Here is a 20,150-nt window from a genome sequence, read left to right on the forward strand (position 1 = left end):
GAGGGATTAACAACGAGGTCCTCCCGAGAGCTCGGGGAACCGGATTCAGCACCCCGAGAGAAACCACACGGAAGAGAACATGGGGCAACAATATAAAAAGCAGTGGATGTTGGATGAGATACTTAGGGTTGTTTGAAGTCTTAAGAAAAAAAGATTTAAGAGATCTAGACATGTATACTTTTTCTCCAATCCTGTCCATACCAGCTCCATCAACCCTACTCACTCCAACCACTGTGTCATCAAGGGAAAAAAGGAAATGCCAATTCATATCTACATTTAAAATTCACACACGAAATGAAATCATGAAAATATAAGAGAAGTGATAACCTTATTTTTTCAGACCTACTTTCTAAGCTGGGCACCGAAAGTCTATTTTCTACTTTTTTTGTTGTTGTTTTTTAGGGCCACACCCAAGGCACATGGAATTTCCCAGGCTAGGAGTTGAATTGGAGCTGCAGCTGCCAGCCCACGCCACAGCCACTGCCACAGCCGCACAGGATCAGAACTGGATCTTCGACCTACACCACCGCTCAGGGCAACGCTGGATCCTTAACCCTTTGAGCAAGGTCCAGGATCGATACTTGTCCTCACTGATACTTGTCAGGTTCATTATTGCTGAGCCACAGTGGGAACTCCTGAAGGTCTATTTTCAGCTGGGCTTTCCAATAAAAATACAGACGAACTTGGGTGTGTCAGAGGCCATGCCCAGGGATAAAGTCCAAGTCCCCACAACCGTGTCTGAAAAGTAGATTAGGAACTTGTTGGAAGTTTTATTTGACCTCTGGCTCCTGCTAAAACCCAGCTACACTTCCAACAGAGGAACTTGAAACATATGACACGAAAGGTCGGAGACAATCAGAGACGGAGGGAGAGACGTCAATAAAACGTGGGGAAGTCGGGAGTTAAGAGCCTGACACGGTGGCCTTGAGGACGTGGGTTCAATCCCTTGCTCATTGGTTTAAGGATCTCGAATTGCCATGAGCTGTGGTGTAGGTCACAGACGCGGCTCAGATCCCATGTTGCTGTGGCTCTGGTGCAGGCCGGCAGCTACAGCTCCGATTAGACCCCTAGCCTGGGGGCCTCCACATGCTGAGAGAGCGGCCCTAGAAATGGCAAAAAAAAAAAAAGACAAAAAGAATCCAACACAGTGTCCTTAAGGATGCAGGTTTAATCCCTGGCCTTGCTCAGTGGGTTAAGGACCCGGTGTTGCCACAAGCTGTGGCGTAGGTCGCAGACGAGGCTCGGATCTGATGTGGCTGTGGCTGGGATGTAGGCAGGCAGCTGCAGCTCTGATTTCACCCCTGGCCCAGGAACTTCCAAATGCCGCAGGTGAGGCCCTGAAAAGGGAAAAAAAAAAAAAAAACACTGTGGGGAAATCCGAGTAGACTGACCAGTAATAACCTATCTACCAGAGCAAAGAAAGTTGACCACTGGTCACAAGTTAGTCAGATAAACGAAGAAAGGTGTTTTGAGCAGCAAACCCCAGGAAGGCTCGAGAGCCGACATCTCTGAAAGCCTGATGGGGTGTCACTCCGAACAGCCGTACCCACCCAAGCCAGAGGGGGAAGTAAAGCCTACAGAAGGCAACATGAGAGCCGCCCACCCGCCCCCACATCTGGGTCCTGGGCAGACTTCTACACACGGTGGCATGAAAATCACACCAGGAAAAATCCAAGGAAAGAGGTCCCTCACGCGCACAAGCCAACTCCCAGACCTCAGGCTTAAACAGGAGAGGCCAGCCGAGACGCAGACCCTCGAAAGACATGGAAAACAACCAGACCAAAATAAAAAGAGGAAGAAAGAACTGAGCAAACAGGTTACGAATGCAAGGAACAAAAGAATTCTTTTCTGGGCTTTTTTTTTTTTTTTTGGTCTTTTTAGGGCCACACTTGTGGCACATGGAAGTTCCCAGGCTAGAGATCCAACTGGAGCTGCAGCTGCCAGTCTACACCACAGCAATGCCAGATCCGAGCCGCATCTGCAACCTACACTACATTTCACGACAATACTGGATCCTTAACCCACTGAGCGAAGCCAGGGATCGAACCTGCGTCCTCATGGATGATAGTCAGATTCGTTTCCACTGAGCCACAACGGGAACTCCAAGAATTCTTTTTAAAATTCTTTTTAATGCCTGCACAGTCATACCCAAGGATAGGAAACAGTCTCTACAAAGTTCAGAAAACAAGAGACAGTTCTTGGATTTCTAAAACACTACAGCAAGAAGAAAGGAGCCAGGAGATGGACAGGAGAAAAGGTTGAGGAGATTTTATCTTCTAGAAGGAGATAAATAGGAGACAAATTAAGAAAAACGGAAGTTTATGCTAGGAAGCCCACTAGTCAACGTGCCCACACAAACGTACAAAGAAAACCAAGAGAAGAGAGGAAGTTACCAAAGAAATAGAGAAGCAATTTCCCCAAACGGAGCCCTGAGGTTCCAAACAGAGCTTAAGACAAGACGGCAAGGCCCATCATGGGGAAATTTCAGAATACCAGCAAAAAAAATCAAAAAAGAGTCCCGGGAGTTCCTGTCATGTCGCCGTGGAAATGAATCCAACCAGTAACCACGGGGATGCAGGTTCAATCCCTGGCCTTGCCCAGTGGGTTAAGGATCCGGTGCTGCCATGAGCTGTGGTACAGGTGTCACAGACATGGCTCGGATCCCGTGCAGCTGTGGCTGTGGTGTAGACCGGCAGCTGCAGCTCCGATGAGACCCCGAGCCTGGGAACCTCCGTATGCCGCAGGTGTGGCCTTAAAAAGCAAACCAACAAACAAAAAACCTAAAAGCTTCCCAAGAGAAAAAAAATCAGGTCACAGAGGAGTGGGAGTCAGAACTGGCATCGATTCCTCACGTTACGAGCTGTGAGATGCAGGAAAAGGGACTCGCCCTCTCTGAACGATGTTTCCCCGTTCACGTGGTGCCGGGAGTCAGTCATCAGTCGTCGGCCTCATAAAATCACAGGCGCGTGCCAGGCACATAAAAGCACCAAACACTCGGCACGGCCTGGCCGGCCGTATGGACGACAAAGGTGAACTTGCCCGTGCCGGGCAGTCGCTGCTCCAGCGTCTCGGTCCTTGGGCTCCTCCTCCACCTCCTTGTACCACAAACGCTGCCCGACTGAGGCGCTTACTAGTGCCCTGGGAGCCTGGAGAGACCCTCTGCCCAGTAGTTGGCTTGTCAGAACTATCTGGTTTCCCCCAAAGCAAGCAGGATCCAAAAAGCAGCACAGGAAAGGAAGAAAGAAGCAGCCACCTGTTCACAAACACTATTTTCAGGCGGCTGCTGAAAGGACAGAAGGAGGGATGGATGGATGGATCGGGAAGCTGACAAGTATGACGGTTTCTGGATTCCAGGGTCACTGTGTTTTAAAATTTCAGAAAGACAGAGTTCCCGTCATGGCGCAGAGGAAAGGAATCTGACTAGGAACCATGAGGTTGTGGGTTCGACCCCTGGCCTCGCTCAGTGCATTAAGGATGCCGTGTTGCCGTGAGCTGTGGCGTAAGTCGCAGATGCGGCTCGGATCCTGTGTTCCTGTGGCTGTGGAGTAGGCTGGCAGCTACAGCTCCGATGAGACCCCTTGCCTGGGAACCTCCATGTGCCGCAGCTGCGGCCTTAAATAAACAAAAAATAAATTAATTAAATAAAATTTCAGGAAGACAAGCAAAGGACAAAGCAGCAGTTCTCCATTGGCAATTTAACACCCCGACCTCTTAAGGCGCAGGTGTGTGCTGTGTGCAGCCTCCCCCCAGGGACGGGTCCCACTGTGCTGGGAAGTCCGAGGACAGCCCCTACCTCCTTGGCCTGATGGTAGTAGGACAGGACCGGGAAGCGACCCTTGCTGCGGAACTTGGAACTGCCCACAATGATGGGTTTGCTTGCTATCCGCGGAACGTATAGGTCCCTGGGGTAAGTCTCACAAATCTGCAAAAACCAGTCAAGACATAACCATTCTACTCACAGGTGAGAAGCCAAGAGGCGAAAAGAATCACCTCTGAAATCCTCTAGAACTTCTTAAAAGCGAGAACAGCGCGCGGTGTGTGGACGAGGGGCTGCCAGGACGGTCTGACCGCTCGGCACGGACGCGGGGTCTCTCCACCAGGGCACGAGGTTACCTTGTAGTCGCGGTTGGCATCAGACAGCTGCCAGTTGGAATTGGGCAGCCCCATCCGCTTGTACTCCTCAGCCAGGTCCAGGAGCTGCCAGCCTCGCTGTCGTTCAGACTCATTTTGTTGGGGATTATAAGAGAAGGCATACAGATCTTCGTATTTAGCTGCAACACAGAAAATACATAAGCGTTCAAATGCAAATTTTTTTTTTTTTTGGTCTTTTTGCCATTTCTTGGGCCACTCCTGCAGCATATGGAGGTTCCCAGGCTAGGGGTCGAATTGAGCTGTAGCCTCTAGCCTACGCCAGAGCCACAGCAACGCAGGATCCGAGCCGAGTCTGCAACCTGCACCACAGCTCACGGCAACGCCGGATCCTTAACCCACTGAGCAAGGGCAGGGGCCGAACCCGCAACCTCAGGGTTCCTAGTCGGATTCGTTAACCACTGCACCACGACGGGAACTCCCCTCAAATGCACTTTATAGATTGTGATGATCATTGTACAACTATAGATGTAATAAACCCCTTGAGTAATAAAAAGACAAAAACAAAAATAAAAAAAAATGCAATGTGCAGGACTCAATGCACATGACAAAGGCAAGTATTTTTCAGTTTCACCCCTTCATTTTTTTTTTTTTGTCTTTTTGCCATTTCTTGGGCCGCTCTTTGTGGCATATGGAGGTTCCCAGGCTAGGGGTCCAATCGGAGCTGTAGCCACCGGCCTACACCAGAGCCACAGCAACACGGGATCCGAGCCGCGTCTGCAACCTACACCACAGCTCACGGCAACGCCGGATCCTTAACCCACTGAGCAAGGGCAGGGACCGAACCCGCAACCTCATGGTTCCTAGTCGGATTCGTTAACCACTGCGCCACGACGGGAACTCCTCACCCCTTCACTTATAAAGAAGCTTCAGAGAGATCGCTAACCGCTGAACATACTTGACCGAAGCGTGAAGCGCAAAACAACAACAAGGACACATCAGATCAAGCACGGCGGGGGACCCCTGGCAAGAAGCGGGCCAGCCAGGCACCTTGTTTGGACAGCTGCAGCAGGGAGTTGTAGACGTCGTGGCAGTCCCTCTCCCGGGGCACGACGAAATGCACGATGCGGAAGTTCTTGCACTGAATCACCAGCGGGCACCCGGCCGTCGTCAGAGCCAGCTTGTCCACCGAGGCGATGTGGTGGTGCAGGATCTAGGGCATGACAGAAGCTCCTGCATGGCTGCACGGAGGCACTGGGCATCGCTGCCTCCGGAGGGCCAAGTGCTAAGCAACGCCCCCCTCCAACTCTCCAACTCAGCCTCGGTGCCCCACGCCTCACGCGCACACGGCAGCATCGTCAGGACCAAACGCCCCGGCCGGAGACGCTCGCCCACCCTCCCTCCTTCCCCCGCCCCAAAGGCTCCACATCCTGCTCCCACCGGGCGCTGCCTGTGGGCTCTCACCCTAGTGACTCGCCACAGCCTCCTGAACATGCTCTCTCCGTGTCCACCCACACGGAACCCCCCCCAGGCCATCTGCTACAAGGCAGAGGACTGACCATTAAAAAGCAACCCAAGGAGTTCCCTGGTAGCCTAGTGGTTAAGGACCTGGTGTGGTCACTGCTATGGCGTGGGTCCAATCCTTGGGCCCAGGAACGTCCACGTGCTGCAGGTATAGCAAACACACACACACACACACACACACACACACACACAAAAGCAATCCCCCAAAGAAAAAAAAAAAAAAGCCACCTAGGCATGGTACTCCCCTCCTGTGTAGCCTCATTTCCGGTTCCTGCCCCCATTGCTAAGCCCCGGGACACCGGCCTCAGCCCAGCTCCTTCGCACACACTGAGCTGCACCTACTGCCCGGGACACAGGCGCTCTGCCTCTTCGCCCAGGAACCTGTAGGTGTGAGCTCTGGCCTGCGCTTCAAACCCATCACCGAGAAAGAGGTCCACAGTCCACGCGCCAGCGCCTCTTTTGCACCGAGGCCCCTCCTTACCCAGGTTTCCTTCTGATGCGAGTCTATGAACAGCAGGTGTGTGGCCGTGAGGTACAGGGTGCCCGTCAAGGCCTTGCTGCTGGTGCTGAACCGGTCAAGTAACTTCACCTGCTCAACCTGAAAAAAGGAAGCGGGGTGAGTGCTCGCTTCAAAAGCAGTATAAGTGCTTTTTCCGTGACCCCGGCATTAAAAGGCCCATTTTCAATGTTTTGCCTCCTTTGGTTCAAAAACATGAGCTTACTTCACGCTGCAAGTTCCATTTCACCTCTCGTGGGACATTCATAAACCACAGGCAATGTTACAAACAGAACCAGCAGAGAGGAACGCTGTAAAAAAATTACCAGGAACACAAAAGGAGTGGGGAAGAAGGGGTGCGACATAAACAAACATAAACATAGTCCACGCAACATACACGAAGTTGGCAAATCAAGAAGTAAACAAATAAGGTTACGGTCTAGAGTCACGAGAGTAAACGACCAGAAACAACACGCCAGGGAACCGCTGAACGACAGCAAACTCTGACTCACGGCCCTCACCCAGGACTCTGCGTGGATCACGCGGGCCCCTCCCGGACACGGCCTCTTCTGCCTCCCTGAGGCCAGGCATCCTTCAGGGCGCACTGATGCCCTGTTTCTCATTTCCCGGGAAATGGATTAATTACTAATGTCAGCTTTGAATTCCTTCCTGGCTCTGAATTCACGTGCACCCACCATGTCACAGGCTGCTTCTCTGCCCTCTACTGAGACAGCGAGAAACACATCTTCATGGAGAGTAGACACACACACACACGGGTGCCACCAGAGATCGGGGTTATCGTGGGCCAAGGAGGTGCGGGAAGCTGCTGTTTTGAGAAGATAGTATTTATTGCTACCCATTCTCACGGGGGTGGGGGGTGTAAAATAACCATTAGCAACTTCAAAATGTGAACGCACAGCTAGAGAAGCTGATTATAGCTAGTTCTCTAGGTTGGGTGTCTGCAAAACCACACAGTGGCTAGGATCTCGTTAAACGTACACTTTCACTGCATGTTTTCTTTTCTCTTTACTAAAACTGAAGAAAAACGCCATTATGAAGTTACGGTTTCCCAAATCATCACCTTTTCAAAGGCTATTAGCGGAGTCCCCGTCGTGGCACAGTGGTTAACGAATCCGACTAGGAACCATGAGGTTGCAGGTTCGATCCCTGCCCTTGCTCAGTGGGTTAACGATCCAGCGTTGCCGTGAGCTGTGGTGTAGGTTGCAGACGCGGCTCGGATCCCGCGTTGCTGTGGCTCTGGTGTAGGCCGGCGGCTACAGCTCCGATTGGACCCCTAGCCTGGGAACCTCCATATGCTGTGGGAGCCGCCCAAGAAATAGCAAAAAGACAAAAAAGAAAAAAGAAACAGAAGTAAACAAATTGGCATTACATTAAAAAAAAAAAAAGGCTATTAGCTCTGCCCCCTGAGAAACTCAACCTGATAAAGAGTTGCTGTTTTTTAATTTATAACAGCCCTTGCTCAAATAAGTTAAAATGTAAATATTTGGTTTTGATACAAAACTTCATCTGCACCAGCTAAGGCACTGAATTGATCTATAACAGGTGCCTCTAGAAACTTAGAGACACGATCTAACTTGTGCAGCTCAGGCATGACAGCTGATTTGAAAGACAAAAGTGACACACTGTCCTTCAGCCAAGAGGAAAACTTCCTTCTTATAACCTGAATGACAATTTCTCTCAGAGGTCAACACGTGTTCCGCTAATCTGGTCCATCTCTACCTTGTGCAGAAACCCAACTTTATTATACCACGTGCTTCCCATCAACAGAAACACCCTTTTTTTTCTTTAGGGTCCCACCCACGGCATATGGAAATTCCCGGGCTAGGGGTTGAATCAGAACTGCAGCTGCCCGCCTACACCACAGCCACGGCCAAGCCAGATCCGAGTTGCATCTGCGACCCACGCCACAGCTCACAGCAACACCAGATCCTTAACCCAATGAGCAAGGCCAGGGATCAAACCCGCATCCTCATGGATACGAGTCAGGTTCATTACCACTGAGCCACATGGGAACTCCAAAACTTAAACACTTTTAAAACACATGAACACCGCTGACTCAACTGTGCGAGGCTCAGACACTCTGGCCCAACAACAGCCACCACCAGAACATAAACCTCACCTGTCTCATTTCCTGAAGCATCAAAACAAAGAGTTAATGGCTCTAAAAGAAAGACAAGGGGTGCACAGAACTGTGTCAACATCGGCTGACTCGGAGGCCACTCGAATCAGAGAGAAAAGCCAAGGGGTTTACAAAGGGGGCTGATTTTATTTCCCTTTATTTAATTAAACGTGAACTCTGTTTTTTACAAAAGTCCACATGAAGTGTTTTCATCTGAGGATTTTAAAAAGACCAGCAACACTGGCAATCTCTGCGTGGGTGTGAGAGACAATAAAAGAAGCCTGAATCCATTCAGAAACATTTGCTTAAAACTTAAAGCTCTAAAAAAATAAGAGATTTTCTGAGAAATCCTAGACTACGGTCGTCTTTGCTAAAAATCCTAAGATAAGCTGAAAAAACCGAAGGGGTCGCATCTTTTTCTTTGCTCACATCATCAGCCTCTCCAACCACAGACCCAGTTTGCTCAGCAGTGGCTCATGTGCCTGGCAGCACTTTCCCGAGGCGGCCCGAGCCTCCCGCAGGTGCTCTGGGTCAGGGGAGCCGCAGCAGCTCCCGGCCTCGGGGGCTCCAGCATCGGACCCTCGATCCAGGCACCGCCACCCCCGGCAGAAAGGAACCAAGGAACCGGGGAAGACGGAGGGGTTACGGGAAAAGAAGGAAGAGAAAAGGAAGCTGGGAGGAGAGAGCTGGGGGTGGGGGCAGAACGGCCACCGCAGGCCCTAAACGGCCGTCTAGTGGGACGGCTGCCAAGCCCGGGCCTGCCCTGAGGGGCCCCAGTGGCCTACGGGGGGTCACAAGCCAGCTGACCGCGAAGCTGGAAATGAAAAACACAGGGAGTCACAACCTTCAGACCCCCACCCACCCCGAGAGGGAACAGTGGCCTCAGGGACCAATGCCCCTCCCCAAAGGTCCGTGACCGCCACCTGTACCCATTCCGCAGACGCAGGGCGAGGCCACCACAGCAGGAAGGTCCTGGCAAGGCTCCTCTGGCCCCGTGTGGTCCCTCCCTACAGCCGGGCGTCCACCTGGGACTCCTGGCATCCTCACTCCACGTCCCACCAAGGAGCAGCTGTCGGAAGGAAGCAAAGAGCGGGGGCTCCCTGGTGGCTGGGTGGGCAGGACTTGGCGCCTTCACTTCTGCAGCCCGGGTTCAATCCCTGGGCTGGGACCTGAGATCCCACGTCACCTGTGTGAGGCGGTCGGGGAGCATCGCGTGGGCAGAGGGCTGTCTTTTCCGTGCGGGTCTCCCCAGCTCCCACGAGGGCCTCTGACGGTGTAAAGCACCACGGGAAGCGATGGCAGATCCGGCACCGCCCAGCCCCACGTCACCCCGATTTGCTTTCTGCAGCACTGGATGCAGCGACACCCAGGAAGAGCTTCGGACCCACTCAGTCAAAGCCCAGGCTGGCCTTCCAGGCCCCACGGTAACACCTGCCACCCTCCATGCGCCCCCCCTCCCCCGCCCCCGCTCCAGCCACCAGGGCCTCGCTGGTTCTCAGCAACCGCGTGTCCCTAAGTCCCATGTGCTTCTGCTCCTGCCGCTCCCTCGGTGGGGCCCGGCCCTCCCAGGTCTGTACCCCGGGTCCCTGGCCCCCGTCTCCGCTGTCCTCCCCAGCCCCACCTGGCTCTCTCCACAGCGTCTCCATCCATCACGCCCGCCCAATGGATTCTGCTCCGGGTCTCCCCCCACTAGAAAATGAGCTTGACGCGGGCAGGGGTCTGTGATGAGCCCGCTGCCCATCCCTCAGCGCCTAGAACAGGGCGAGGCCCTGGAAACGGGGCGCCCCTCCCACTTCCCCTCATTCCCTCTGCTTCGGCCTCTTCTCCACAGGCTCCGGCACCCACGCACGAAAACCTCAACCATCCCTCAACACCGACCACTCCCAGGTCTCGTCTCTGGGCCAGACCTTCTCTGCAGCCCTGACCCGCATGACCCGCGTCCATCCCTGCCGGCAGGCACCGACCCCCGACCCAGGGCTCCGAGGAGATGGTACGCGCGGAGGCGGGGTTGGACCAGCTGAGAGGAGCACGCTGGCATCACCGCCCACGGCGCCACCTCGCCCCAACAACTCTCAGAATGCACTGTGACATCCAGACCAGGTGTGCTCGCTGTTCTCTGCCCAGAGTCTGCATGGTGCCCGACAGGGAACAGGGAGCTAGGAAGTATGTGTTAACCTGCAGTTTACATGCAGCCACTGTAGATTATTCCAGAGCAGGAGTGGGCTAATACTACATGAAAACCCAAGGTACTAGAGGAGCACACCTGAGAAGTGACTTTATCAGAAAACGAGTCAGAAGCCTTTCAGTCCTTAAACAGGCATTAAAAACACCTCACTAAACCACGAGCATGGGCACTGTGGAAAGGAAAGATTCGTGCAGAAAACTGAAGTCCACCAACTAGCAGTTAAAGAGAACAGCAGACCAAGTGAAAGTCACCAGGAAGAATCATAAGGAGGAATTCCCTTAACCAATGCCTAGTGGTTAAGGATCCATCATTGTCACTGCTGTGGCTCAGGTTCAGTCCCTGGCCTGGGAACTGCTGCATACTGCAGGCGTGGCCAAAAAAAGAAAAAAGAATCCTAAGGAAATAAGGGGACCTACAGCTATAGAAATAAAAACAAAGATATATATTCATCATACATTTAAGGCGAAAAGACTTCAAATAAGCCAAGGGATCCTAAAGATTTTCTAACATTCTGTTCACTCTTACCAACCCCCAGGAAGGAGAAATAGGGTCTGGGAGTTCCTGTCATGCCTCAGCGGAAATGAATCTGACTAGCATCTATGAGGACGCAGGTTTGATCCCTGGCCTCGCTCAGTGGGTTAAGGATCTAGCATTGCTGTGAGCTGTGGTATATGGGTCAAAGACAGGACTTGGATCCTGTGTTGCTGTGGGTGTGGTGTAGGCCAGGGGCTACAGCTCCGATTCAACCCCTAGCCTGGGAACCAACCTCCATATGCTGCGGGTGTGGCCCTAAAAAGACCAAAAAAAAAAAAAAAAAGTAAAGAAATAGGGTCTGCTCTAATCGACTCAATTCAGCTCACTTTTCCCATTTCCCTATTGTGTGCTCTGCACTGTAGCAAGCATGATGAAAGTTGCAAAGGTGAGGTTCCGAGGGGCCCAGAAAGAAGTCCCATGCAAGAGGTACCAATGAACACCACCGGGAACAAACCTGACCTGATGCCTATCTGAGTCCTCTTTTCCACCCTGTCCCTTCTACTGGTTTGGTTATTTACTCTGTCACTTCTATCTTCAAATTCTAAGTGGCAGCAACTTGAATCCTAGCGTTACTTTATCTTTTGTCTCTTAAAAACACAGAAAGGAGTTCCCACGGTGGTGCGGTGAATTAAGGCTCGGGGGTTGCCAGAACTGTGGCAGACGTTGCAGCTGCACTGGATTCCTGGACCCAGGGAATTTCCACATGCCAAGGGTGTGGCAAAAAAAAAAAAAAAGGCGAGAGAGAGAGAGAGAGAGAGAGAGAGAGAGAGAGAGAGAGAGAGAGAGAGAGAGAGAGAGAGAGAGAGATTTTTTTAAGGGGGTTACTTTTTTGCATCTTCAATTCTAATAAAACTGAATAGACACAGCAGAAATGAATCCGACTAGTATCCATAAGGATGAGGGTTCGATCTGTGGCCTCGCTCAGTGAGTGAGGGATCCAGTGTTGCCTTGAGCTGTGGTGTAGATTATAGACATGGCTCGGATCCTGTGTTTGCTGTGACTGTGGTGTCAGCCGGCAGCTGCAGCTCTGCTTTGACCCCCAGCCTGAGAGCTTCTATATGCTGCGGGTGCGGCCCTAAAAAGCAAAAACAGAAACAAACCAAAAACAAGCTCTAATACAAACCTGTGTACACCTTTAAAATGCCTGTGAACCACTTTAACGACAGAGACCTCAAATTCTCCCAGGAACAAATGAAGAAGACAGACGTATGTCTGCTTTTTCCCTAAAGGAACTGTAATTTGAGGATAGGCAGCAAGTGAGTGATGGTTTGCGCAAACCCGAGAGCCCAGATTCACAGTGGGTCCCCTGAGCGATTCTGTTAGATTCTGCGCGATCCTAAAAGCAGGCTATTTTGATGCCCCTTTGTTTTCTCCGCCCCGCCCGCACCCCCTGCCCCAAAGTTGCAGCTGAACTTAAAGGTTGTCGGTCAGGGAAATCGGCAATATTTTGATGTAATTCCCGTCGGTTTATCCAGCTGTACAAGAATCATACGAATATTTGCGTGTTCTCAAAGTAAACGCCTTTCACACACAAAGTGAAGCACGGAGTTTAATGAGCACAGCTGGCGAACAAACACTTCCATCAGACACGTTAAAAAGTGGGGGAACATCTGTGCAGCTGCCTCTTGATACTAAAAACACCTAAGTTTGGAGGAAGCCGGAAACCCTAAAGCCCCGGGAAAGTGAGACGGAGCCGAGCGCTAGCCTCGCTCCCCCGAGGCCGCACCGAACATCCGAGTCGCGGGGCAGCAGGACGCGAGCAGGAAAGGCGCCCTCGGCGCCTAGATGGGCCCCGGGCCCTGAGGCCGCAGCAGCCCCGACTTCGCCCGGGAAGGCGCAGCGCTGGAGGGCGGCCGCCGGCTCCACGGGACGGACCCCAGATGTCCGCACCCAACGCCAGACCCCAAGCCCGCCCCACGCCGCGGGCACCGGGGCCGCCCCTCCGCCATCCGCCCGGTGCCCCCGGCCGGTCCTCCGCCCGCCAGGCCTCCGCCCGCCAGCCGCGCCCCGCCGCCCCCGCCTCCGCCCGTCAGACCGGCCGGTGGGCTGAGGGCCTCCGCGCGCCCACCTTGGTCGTACGGATGTGCTCCATCCCGAGGACGCGTCCGCCGGCTACCGCACCGGCGCACCATGGAGCGGAGGACCCGGGCGGCGGCGCCCCTGACCCGGCAGACCACCTCCGGCCGGCCGCCCCCAGGCGCACGCGCAGCCAGCCCACCGTCTCCTGGAAACACTTCCGCAAACCCGGGCCGTCGAGAGGGCGCGGCGCGGCGGGCAGAGCGGCGGCGGCGCCGGAAGAGCAATAGCTAGATGGACCCGGGCTGCCGGGGGCTCCTCAGCGCCCCCTTCAGGTGGAGGCCCTCCAAGCCCTGCGAGAGCGCGAGCCTCTCCTGCGCAGCTGGCCAAGGTTTTCCCGCTGCAGAGGGTGTGCCCATGCTGTGCAAAGAGAATTTGGTGAGTGAAGGCAAGACAAGAGTCTCCCTGAAGTGCCTCACCCTACCAGTGGCCAGTACCAAATTTCAACTCTTCCTCTTTAGTCTGAGCTGCACTTCTACTCACAAGAATCTATTCTAAGGAGATAGATGCATTTACTGTAGCCTTATTTGAATCAATCACAATCTCCAATATTATGCGACAGTTACGTAAAGCGTGGTGTGTCCACACACTAATACCAGCACCCTTTAAAATTTATGTGGTAGGTCCTAACGAGTAAAAAACTGAACAAACTGAAAATCAGCAACTCTGTATAGATCTATGAGAGAACGGTCACAGGCTCATACCTGACATTTTTCAGAATGCAGAGGACAATAATTCACAGAATCAAGAAGCTCAACAAATTCCAAGAGGGATAAATAAAAAGAAATCCATATCTAGGTACATCATAGCGAGCTGGATTCTCTGTGATGAATTCACTATGGCAACAGCAAAGGCACAAACGGAAATCTTAAAAGCATCCAGGGCAGAAGAGAAACAAATTACCTCTAGCACATCAACAATTCAATTGACAGCTGACTTCTCAGAAATAGTGGAAGCCATATAACATTGGAATGGTATCTTCGGTATGCAGAAAGAAGACAACTCACAGTCTAGACATACCTTTCAAAAAACAAAAATGGAAAAAAATAGACATTTTCAAACAAAAAGTAAAGACTGAGAGATTTTGCAATGACCTATATTAAAGCGAATTATTAAAGTGTGCTTAAGGATAAGGAAAATGATCGCAGATGGATGATCTAAGATAAAAAAATAGTTTTTTAATGTAAAAATTAAGTAAATGCGAATAAATATTAACTGCATAAAAGTATAATAACAAGTTTTATGGAGTTTAAAAAGAATTCAAACATATGAGCTCAGCATGAGATAAAATATCCTAAAATCCATATATTATCTTGGAAGAGAATAGTTTTTAGCCTTAAAATGTTATATTTACAGAGTTCCTCTCCTGGCTCAGCAGAACCGAATCTGACTAGCCTCCATGGGGATGCAGGTTCAATCCCTGGCCTCACTCAGTGGGTTAAGGATCCAGAGTTGCCATGAGCTGTGGTGTAGGTCACAGATGTGGCTCAGATCCTGCGTTGCTGTGGCTGTGGCTGGCAGCTAGAGCTCCAATTCCACTCCTAGCCTGGGAACATCCATATGCTATGGGTGTGGCCCTAAAAAAAAGTTATATTTACATGTTTTACTTTCTAGGGTAACGACTAAAATAATAGAAACAGCATATAAGTTTCAAGTTAGTATAAGGAGAAATGGAACTTAAAAAGATATATTTGCTGCAGTTTTAAAAGAATATCAAGTATCAGTGAATCAATTTTACAAAATGTGTGTCAGATTTTTTAATGCATGTTGTAAAATTACATAAATGGATGGATAGAGAGATAGATAGATAGATAGACAACACACAGAGAGAGAAGACCTAAATAAATAAAAATAAATAAAGGGGCATACTATGTTCATGGAGTAGAAATCTTAATTTTGACAATTTTTTGTAATACTGGTCAGATATTTTGTTGAATGCCTCTCTAATGTTTTTCTCATAGTTAGACCGGGGTTAAGGGCTTGGGAGGGTGGTAGGGGAGAGACTCAACAGATAAAATGCCATTATCACATCATATCAATATCAAGTCATACTATCAAAATGGTTTATCATTGTTTATGTTCACTTCGATTGCCTGACTGAGGTAGTGTTTGTCAGGTTTCTCCACTGCAAAGTGTGCTATTTTCACCCATTTCTATCCTGTTGTCTTTCAAAGGCAATCGCTATCCAAAGTCCACACTTAAAAGTCAGGAGTTATGTACCTGCTCTTTGAGGGCAGTTTCTACATGTCGTTTGAAATTCTTCTGCACAAGAAAATGTTCTATTCTCTCCCACTTCCTTATTTATACCATCATTTGTTTTTACCAGTGTGGACTCATTAATATTCATTTTATACTTTGAACAATAATCTGATAGGTCTTCATTATTTTCTGGCTCAAATTGTTTTAGCTTTGGCCTTTAGCAGCTCTTTCACTTGGCTCCTTGGTCCCTCTGACATACCCCCATCAGTATTGGTGGGGCTTCGTGGTTTGTTTTGGTTTGGTTTGGTTTTTAGCATTTCCTTACTTTCTGTCCCTACAAGATGCTCCCACCTCATTTTGCGTCTTTCCCACCCCCACACTCAGAACTAACCATTTATCCAAGGACTCTGGTTCTTGTAGTGAAGAATGACATTAGAATCCAAAATCTGGGCACGAGGTGTGACTGTTCCTACTGGAATGTTAGCAAGAGTTCTTTTTGTTTATGTAATTTTTTTGTCAAGTTTTTGGGGGTTTTTTGTGTGTATTTTTTCCTTTTCTTGAGCCGCTCCCACGGCATATGGAGGTTCCCAGGCAAGGGGTCCAATCGGAGCTGTAGCCTCTGACCTACACCAGAGCCGCAGCAACTTGGGATCCAAGCCGAGTCTGCGACCCACACTACAGCTCACAGCAATGCCGGATCCTTAACCCAGTGAGCAAGGCCAGGGATCGAACCCGCAACCTCATGGTTCCTAGTTGGATTCGTTAACCACTGCGCCACAATGGGTGCTCCTGTCAGGTTTTTTTATTTTTGTTTTTTTGGTCACATGTTGCTCTGATTTTGTTTATTTCATCTGTCTAGGTATATAAAATGTTTTGGATTTTTTTTTTGTCTTTTTGCCTTTTCTAGGGCTGCACCCGCAGCACATGGAGGTCCCCAGGCTAGGGGTCTAATTGGAGCTGTAGCCGCTGGCCTGCACCAGAGCCACAGCAATGCGGGATCTGAGCCTCGTCTGCAACCCACACCACAGCTCACGGCAATGCCAGATCCTTAACCCGCTGAGCAAGGCCAGGGATTGAACCTGCAACTTCGTGGTTCCTAGTCAGATTCATTAACCACTGAGCCGCAACGGGAACGGGAACAGGAACGGGAACGGGAGCTATTTGTTGGTTTGATTGTGTTTGCTTCCCAAATGATCTCTATTTCCTCTAGGTTTTCCTAGGTTTGCTGTTTTCATTTCTTGACATTCATGAGAGACGTCTTCTCTAACATCAGATCATCTCTGACCATCCTTTCAAGCCATAAAATGCTAAGTGGAAAAACCTTTTCAGGAGAGCTTGAGGATTGGTCAGGCTCACTGATGGAGCGGGGATGTGGCCCTCTTGCTGGGGGATCTCCCACATCATGAGGCGAAGATCTCGTGCGTGTGAATGGGCACCAGGAACCCTGGAGACGGGTGTCCTATTAGCAGCAGTAGCAGAGCCTGAGGAGACACCCAGGTTGGACTCCACATGCAGGATCCAAATGATCCAGCCCGTCGGCTTCTCGGTCACTAGATCTCCCCCTGGTGATCACTGCAAGAAACAAAGAGCTCCAATTCCTCTGCCACGGCAAGAGCCCTTGAGGAAAAGAGGTACCATGAAGGAGAATTTCCTTCATTGAGCATTGTTTTTATTCTTACCCATGTTCATAAAGCACGCGGTCCAATCTAAGAGAACCCCGATGTGTACCAGTGTTCCTAGGTCCTCTCCTTTAAAAATGTTGGATCAATGAAGGCGATCCGATTAAGTAGTTTCTGCTGTGCTAATCGCATAACTTACACAAATAGGTCACTTGACACAGTTACAGAATCAAAGGAGGCGTCCCCAAGACTTACAAGCTAACCTAAAGGAAGACCTGCCAGCCAGGAAGAGTTCTCTCTTCCTGATTGATATTCGGTCAACCTGAATATCAAAACACCGACTTAATTGTCGACCACAAGAAACACAAGCTAAAGCTGGCAGGAGTGAGGGTTGGTATTCTCTTCCTGTGAAGCTCAGTAGACCCTTTACAGGTGAGAGGCTCGCTTCCTTAGCATGCATTCAGAGCAAGAGACATGAGCTGAATGAAATGAAAGGCTGTGGTCATTCTGCCAAGATCGTGATGCATCCACAAACTCTCCTGGAACATACTCACTTCAAGACAAGGCAGTAGTGTTTCTGGACCAGGAGAGTCTCTGCAGGCAGCCCTGAAGGCTCATCATGGTAGGGCTGTATCTGACATCCCTGGTCTGTTGTGAACAACTCCATTTCTGAGACCTCAATCCTTTAGAAATGGTCCTCAGTCAACTAAGTTCCTATCGAGATGTCTGGAAGCCAGGCTGTCTTGTTTTTTTCTTTTTTTTTAGTTGAAGTATAGTTGATTTTTGTAATTGAAGCATAGTTGATATATGCACGTATATATGTATGGATATATAGATTCATTTTCAGATTCTTTTCCTTTACAGCTTTTTAATTTTTTTTTAACTATCCTATGAACGGGCTGTATTGTTCGCAATGGGAGGTCGAAGATGAAGGTCAGCTGCCACTCCTTGGGTGGCTCCACAGACGTGGTTGCAGCCCTCGAAAAAACTACAGCTTTCAGAATTCCCATTGTGGCACAGCGGAAACAAATCTGACTAGGAACCACGAGGTTGCGGGTTCGATCCCTGGCCTCGCTCAGTGGGTTAAGGATCCGGTGTTGCTGTGAGTTGTGGTATAGTTCGCAGACGCAGCTCCGATCTGGCGTGACTGTGGTGTAGGCCAGCAGCTGTAGCTCTCATTCGACCCGTAGCTTGGAAACTTTCACGTGCTGCGGGTGTAACCCTAAAAAGAAAACAAAAGAAAAAGCTACAGCTTTTTACAAAGTGTTGAATATATTTCCCTGAGCTATGCAGTAGGCCCTAAGTAAGTCCTTGTTGGTTACCATGTTGTCTTTTTAAGAAGTCTTAAAAACACCTATGTTCTGATTTTGTTTTGATGTGTGCATTTATAATTTTATTATCTAAGTTCTAGGGGACACCTAGATTTTTCCTTATAGGTACCTACAAAGACTACTTAAAATAGTGATATACTAGTTATTGCTGACTTTAATAAAATTTAATTTTCTTAATTGACCTTGCTTTTATTTATTTTTATTTTTTGGGCCACACCTGCACCAGGAGTTGAAACTGCACCCAGCAGTGACCTGAGCCACTGCAGTGACAAAGCACAATCCTTAACCCATTGCACCACAAGGGACCTCTCAACCTTGCCTTTAAAGACAGAGTTTTTTGGCATCAAAAAATAACACAAAAAGCATTAAGTAAACACTTATGATGGTTTGAAATAATAAGGATTCTGCATTCATTTCTTCCTAATATTTATTTTTACACTGCTTAAAAAAAACTTAGTTTCCCTGTAAAATACACAAGAGATGTCTGAGGCTATGATTTTCATGTGAGAAAACATCTCATTATTTTAAAGCTAAATGTTGATGCTTTTTAAATTATATGTATTGTTTACCATCGAATGGGATAATATAAAAGCAATCACACTTCCTAATCTGGGTGCTTCTTCAATGAACGTAAATCATTACAAGAGCAATAATATTTCTCTTGGCTACAGTTCTCAGCTTTTATTTTATTTTTAGGTGGGTTGCTGCAGAAGATGAAGCCTGTGCTCAGAATTCTTCCTGGAATCACAGCTGTCTGAATTCACATCTCATGTCTGCCACTTACTGTGTGCATTTAGCAAAATCATCTCTCCAACTCCTAGTTTTCTTCTCTGTAACTAGCAGTCCTTACCGGTATCTCCTCCATGGAGTTATGTGTCTTGGTTAAGTGAAATAATGAACTGAAATCTGTAAGCATAGTAGCTGTTCTCAACCAATGCTCTGTAAATAACAGTTTCTACTGGTGTGTATCATGTCAAGGGCATTGAGGTCCCCACAAATGTCTGTTTATCTGCTGATCCTCAGCCTCATTCTTCAGCACCGAGTTCAGACATCTATTTGGACTAGACTGTGTTCATTTGGGGAGAGTGAGTAAAGGAGAAGACTTAGTCTACAACCTGCAACCAGGGAGACGCACCTGGTCCAGCCAAGGGCGTACAACTGGGTTGGCTGACACACAGGGCTTTTTGTCTTTTTAGGGCCCCACCTGTGGAATACGGAAGTTCCCAGGCTAGAGGTCGAATCAGAGCTGCAGCTGCAGCAATGTGGGATCCGAGCTGCTTCTGTGACCTACACCACAGCTCACTGGCAATGCCGGATCCTTAATCCACTGAGTGGGGCCAGGGATCAAACCCGTGTCCTCGTGGATACTAGTTGGATTTGTTACCCTAAGTGAATCTTGGTGTGCCTATGTGTACCTAGAAAGACTTCTTAAAAATGATATACTGGTTACTGATGACTTTAATAAAATATAATTTTGATTGACCTTGCATTTAAAGATGGAGGGAGGTTTTTTGGTATCAAAAAATAACAAGTACACAAAAAGCATGAAGTAAACAATCAGGATTTACCCAAGGGGCATCTAGGTCTGCTCTCTGTCCGTTTGTACCTGCTGGTGACTTTGGTCCATACAGCGGCCGGTCATGCCCTATCTGTGTCACTGTTTTATTGAACACTGGCTTCTAATGGGGTCAAGCAGGCAGCAGATTTCTTTTTCTCCCCGGCTGCCCTTCAAGCCTGATTCGTCTGCTCTTCTTTACCCTCTCCTCAGTAGGAGCCTGAGCTCGTGAAGAAGTACAGGTCACGCTGGGGTTTTTACAACAATCTAATTTTTGGGAGTCAAAGAATCCGGTTAAATTACAACGAAAGATTGCCCAGCGTGCTGTATCCATTTCAAAGCTTCTCCTCCTTCCCTGTCTCTGTCAGGTTTGATAACATTGGGGATGGAGAAGGGGGCACA

General features: G+C 49.4%; 1 protein-coding gene across 3 annotated transcripts in view; it reads right to left on the reverse strand.

Annotated features, from left to right (window-relative positions):
* MTMR6 (myotubularin related protein 6) overlaps positions 1-13,199 on the reverse strand; it is a 28,897-nt gene extending 15,698 nt beyond the window's left edge. Inside the window, exons 1-5 of one of the 3 annotated variants that reach the window (XM_047755837.1) lie at positions 13,037-13,199; positions 6,095-6,211; positions 5,140-5,302; positions 4,114-4,271; positions 3,794-3,922 (exon numbers count right to left, since the gene is read on the reverse strand). In XM_047755837.1, coding sequence (XP_047611793.1) covers positions 3,794-3,922; positions 4,114-4,271; positions 5,140-5,302; positions 6,095-6,211; positions 13,037-13,060 — 591 coding nt within the window. In that variant the 5' untranslated portion in view covers positions 13,061-13,199. Of the gene's footprint in view, positions 1-3,793; positions 3,923-4,113; positions 4,272-5,139; positions 5,303-6,094; positions 6,212-13,036 lie in introns of those variants that run through there. The other 2 variants (XM_047755835.1, XM_047755836.1) reach the window with 2 other exon arrangements.
* Positions 13,200-20,150: the final 6,951 nt, after the last annotated feature.

This window comes from Phacochoerus africanus, chromosome 13, assembly GCF_016906955.1.
Source record: "Phacochoerus africanus isolate WHEZ1 chromosome 13, ROS_Pafr_v1, whole genome shotgun sequence".
In the NCBI taxonomy this organism is placed as follows: Eukaryota; Metazoa; Chordata; class Mammalia; order Artiodactyla; family Suidae; genus Phacochoerus; species Phacochoerus africanus.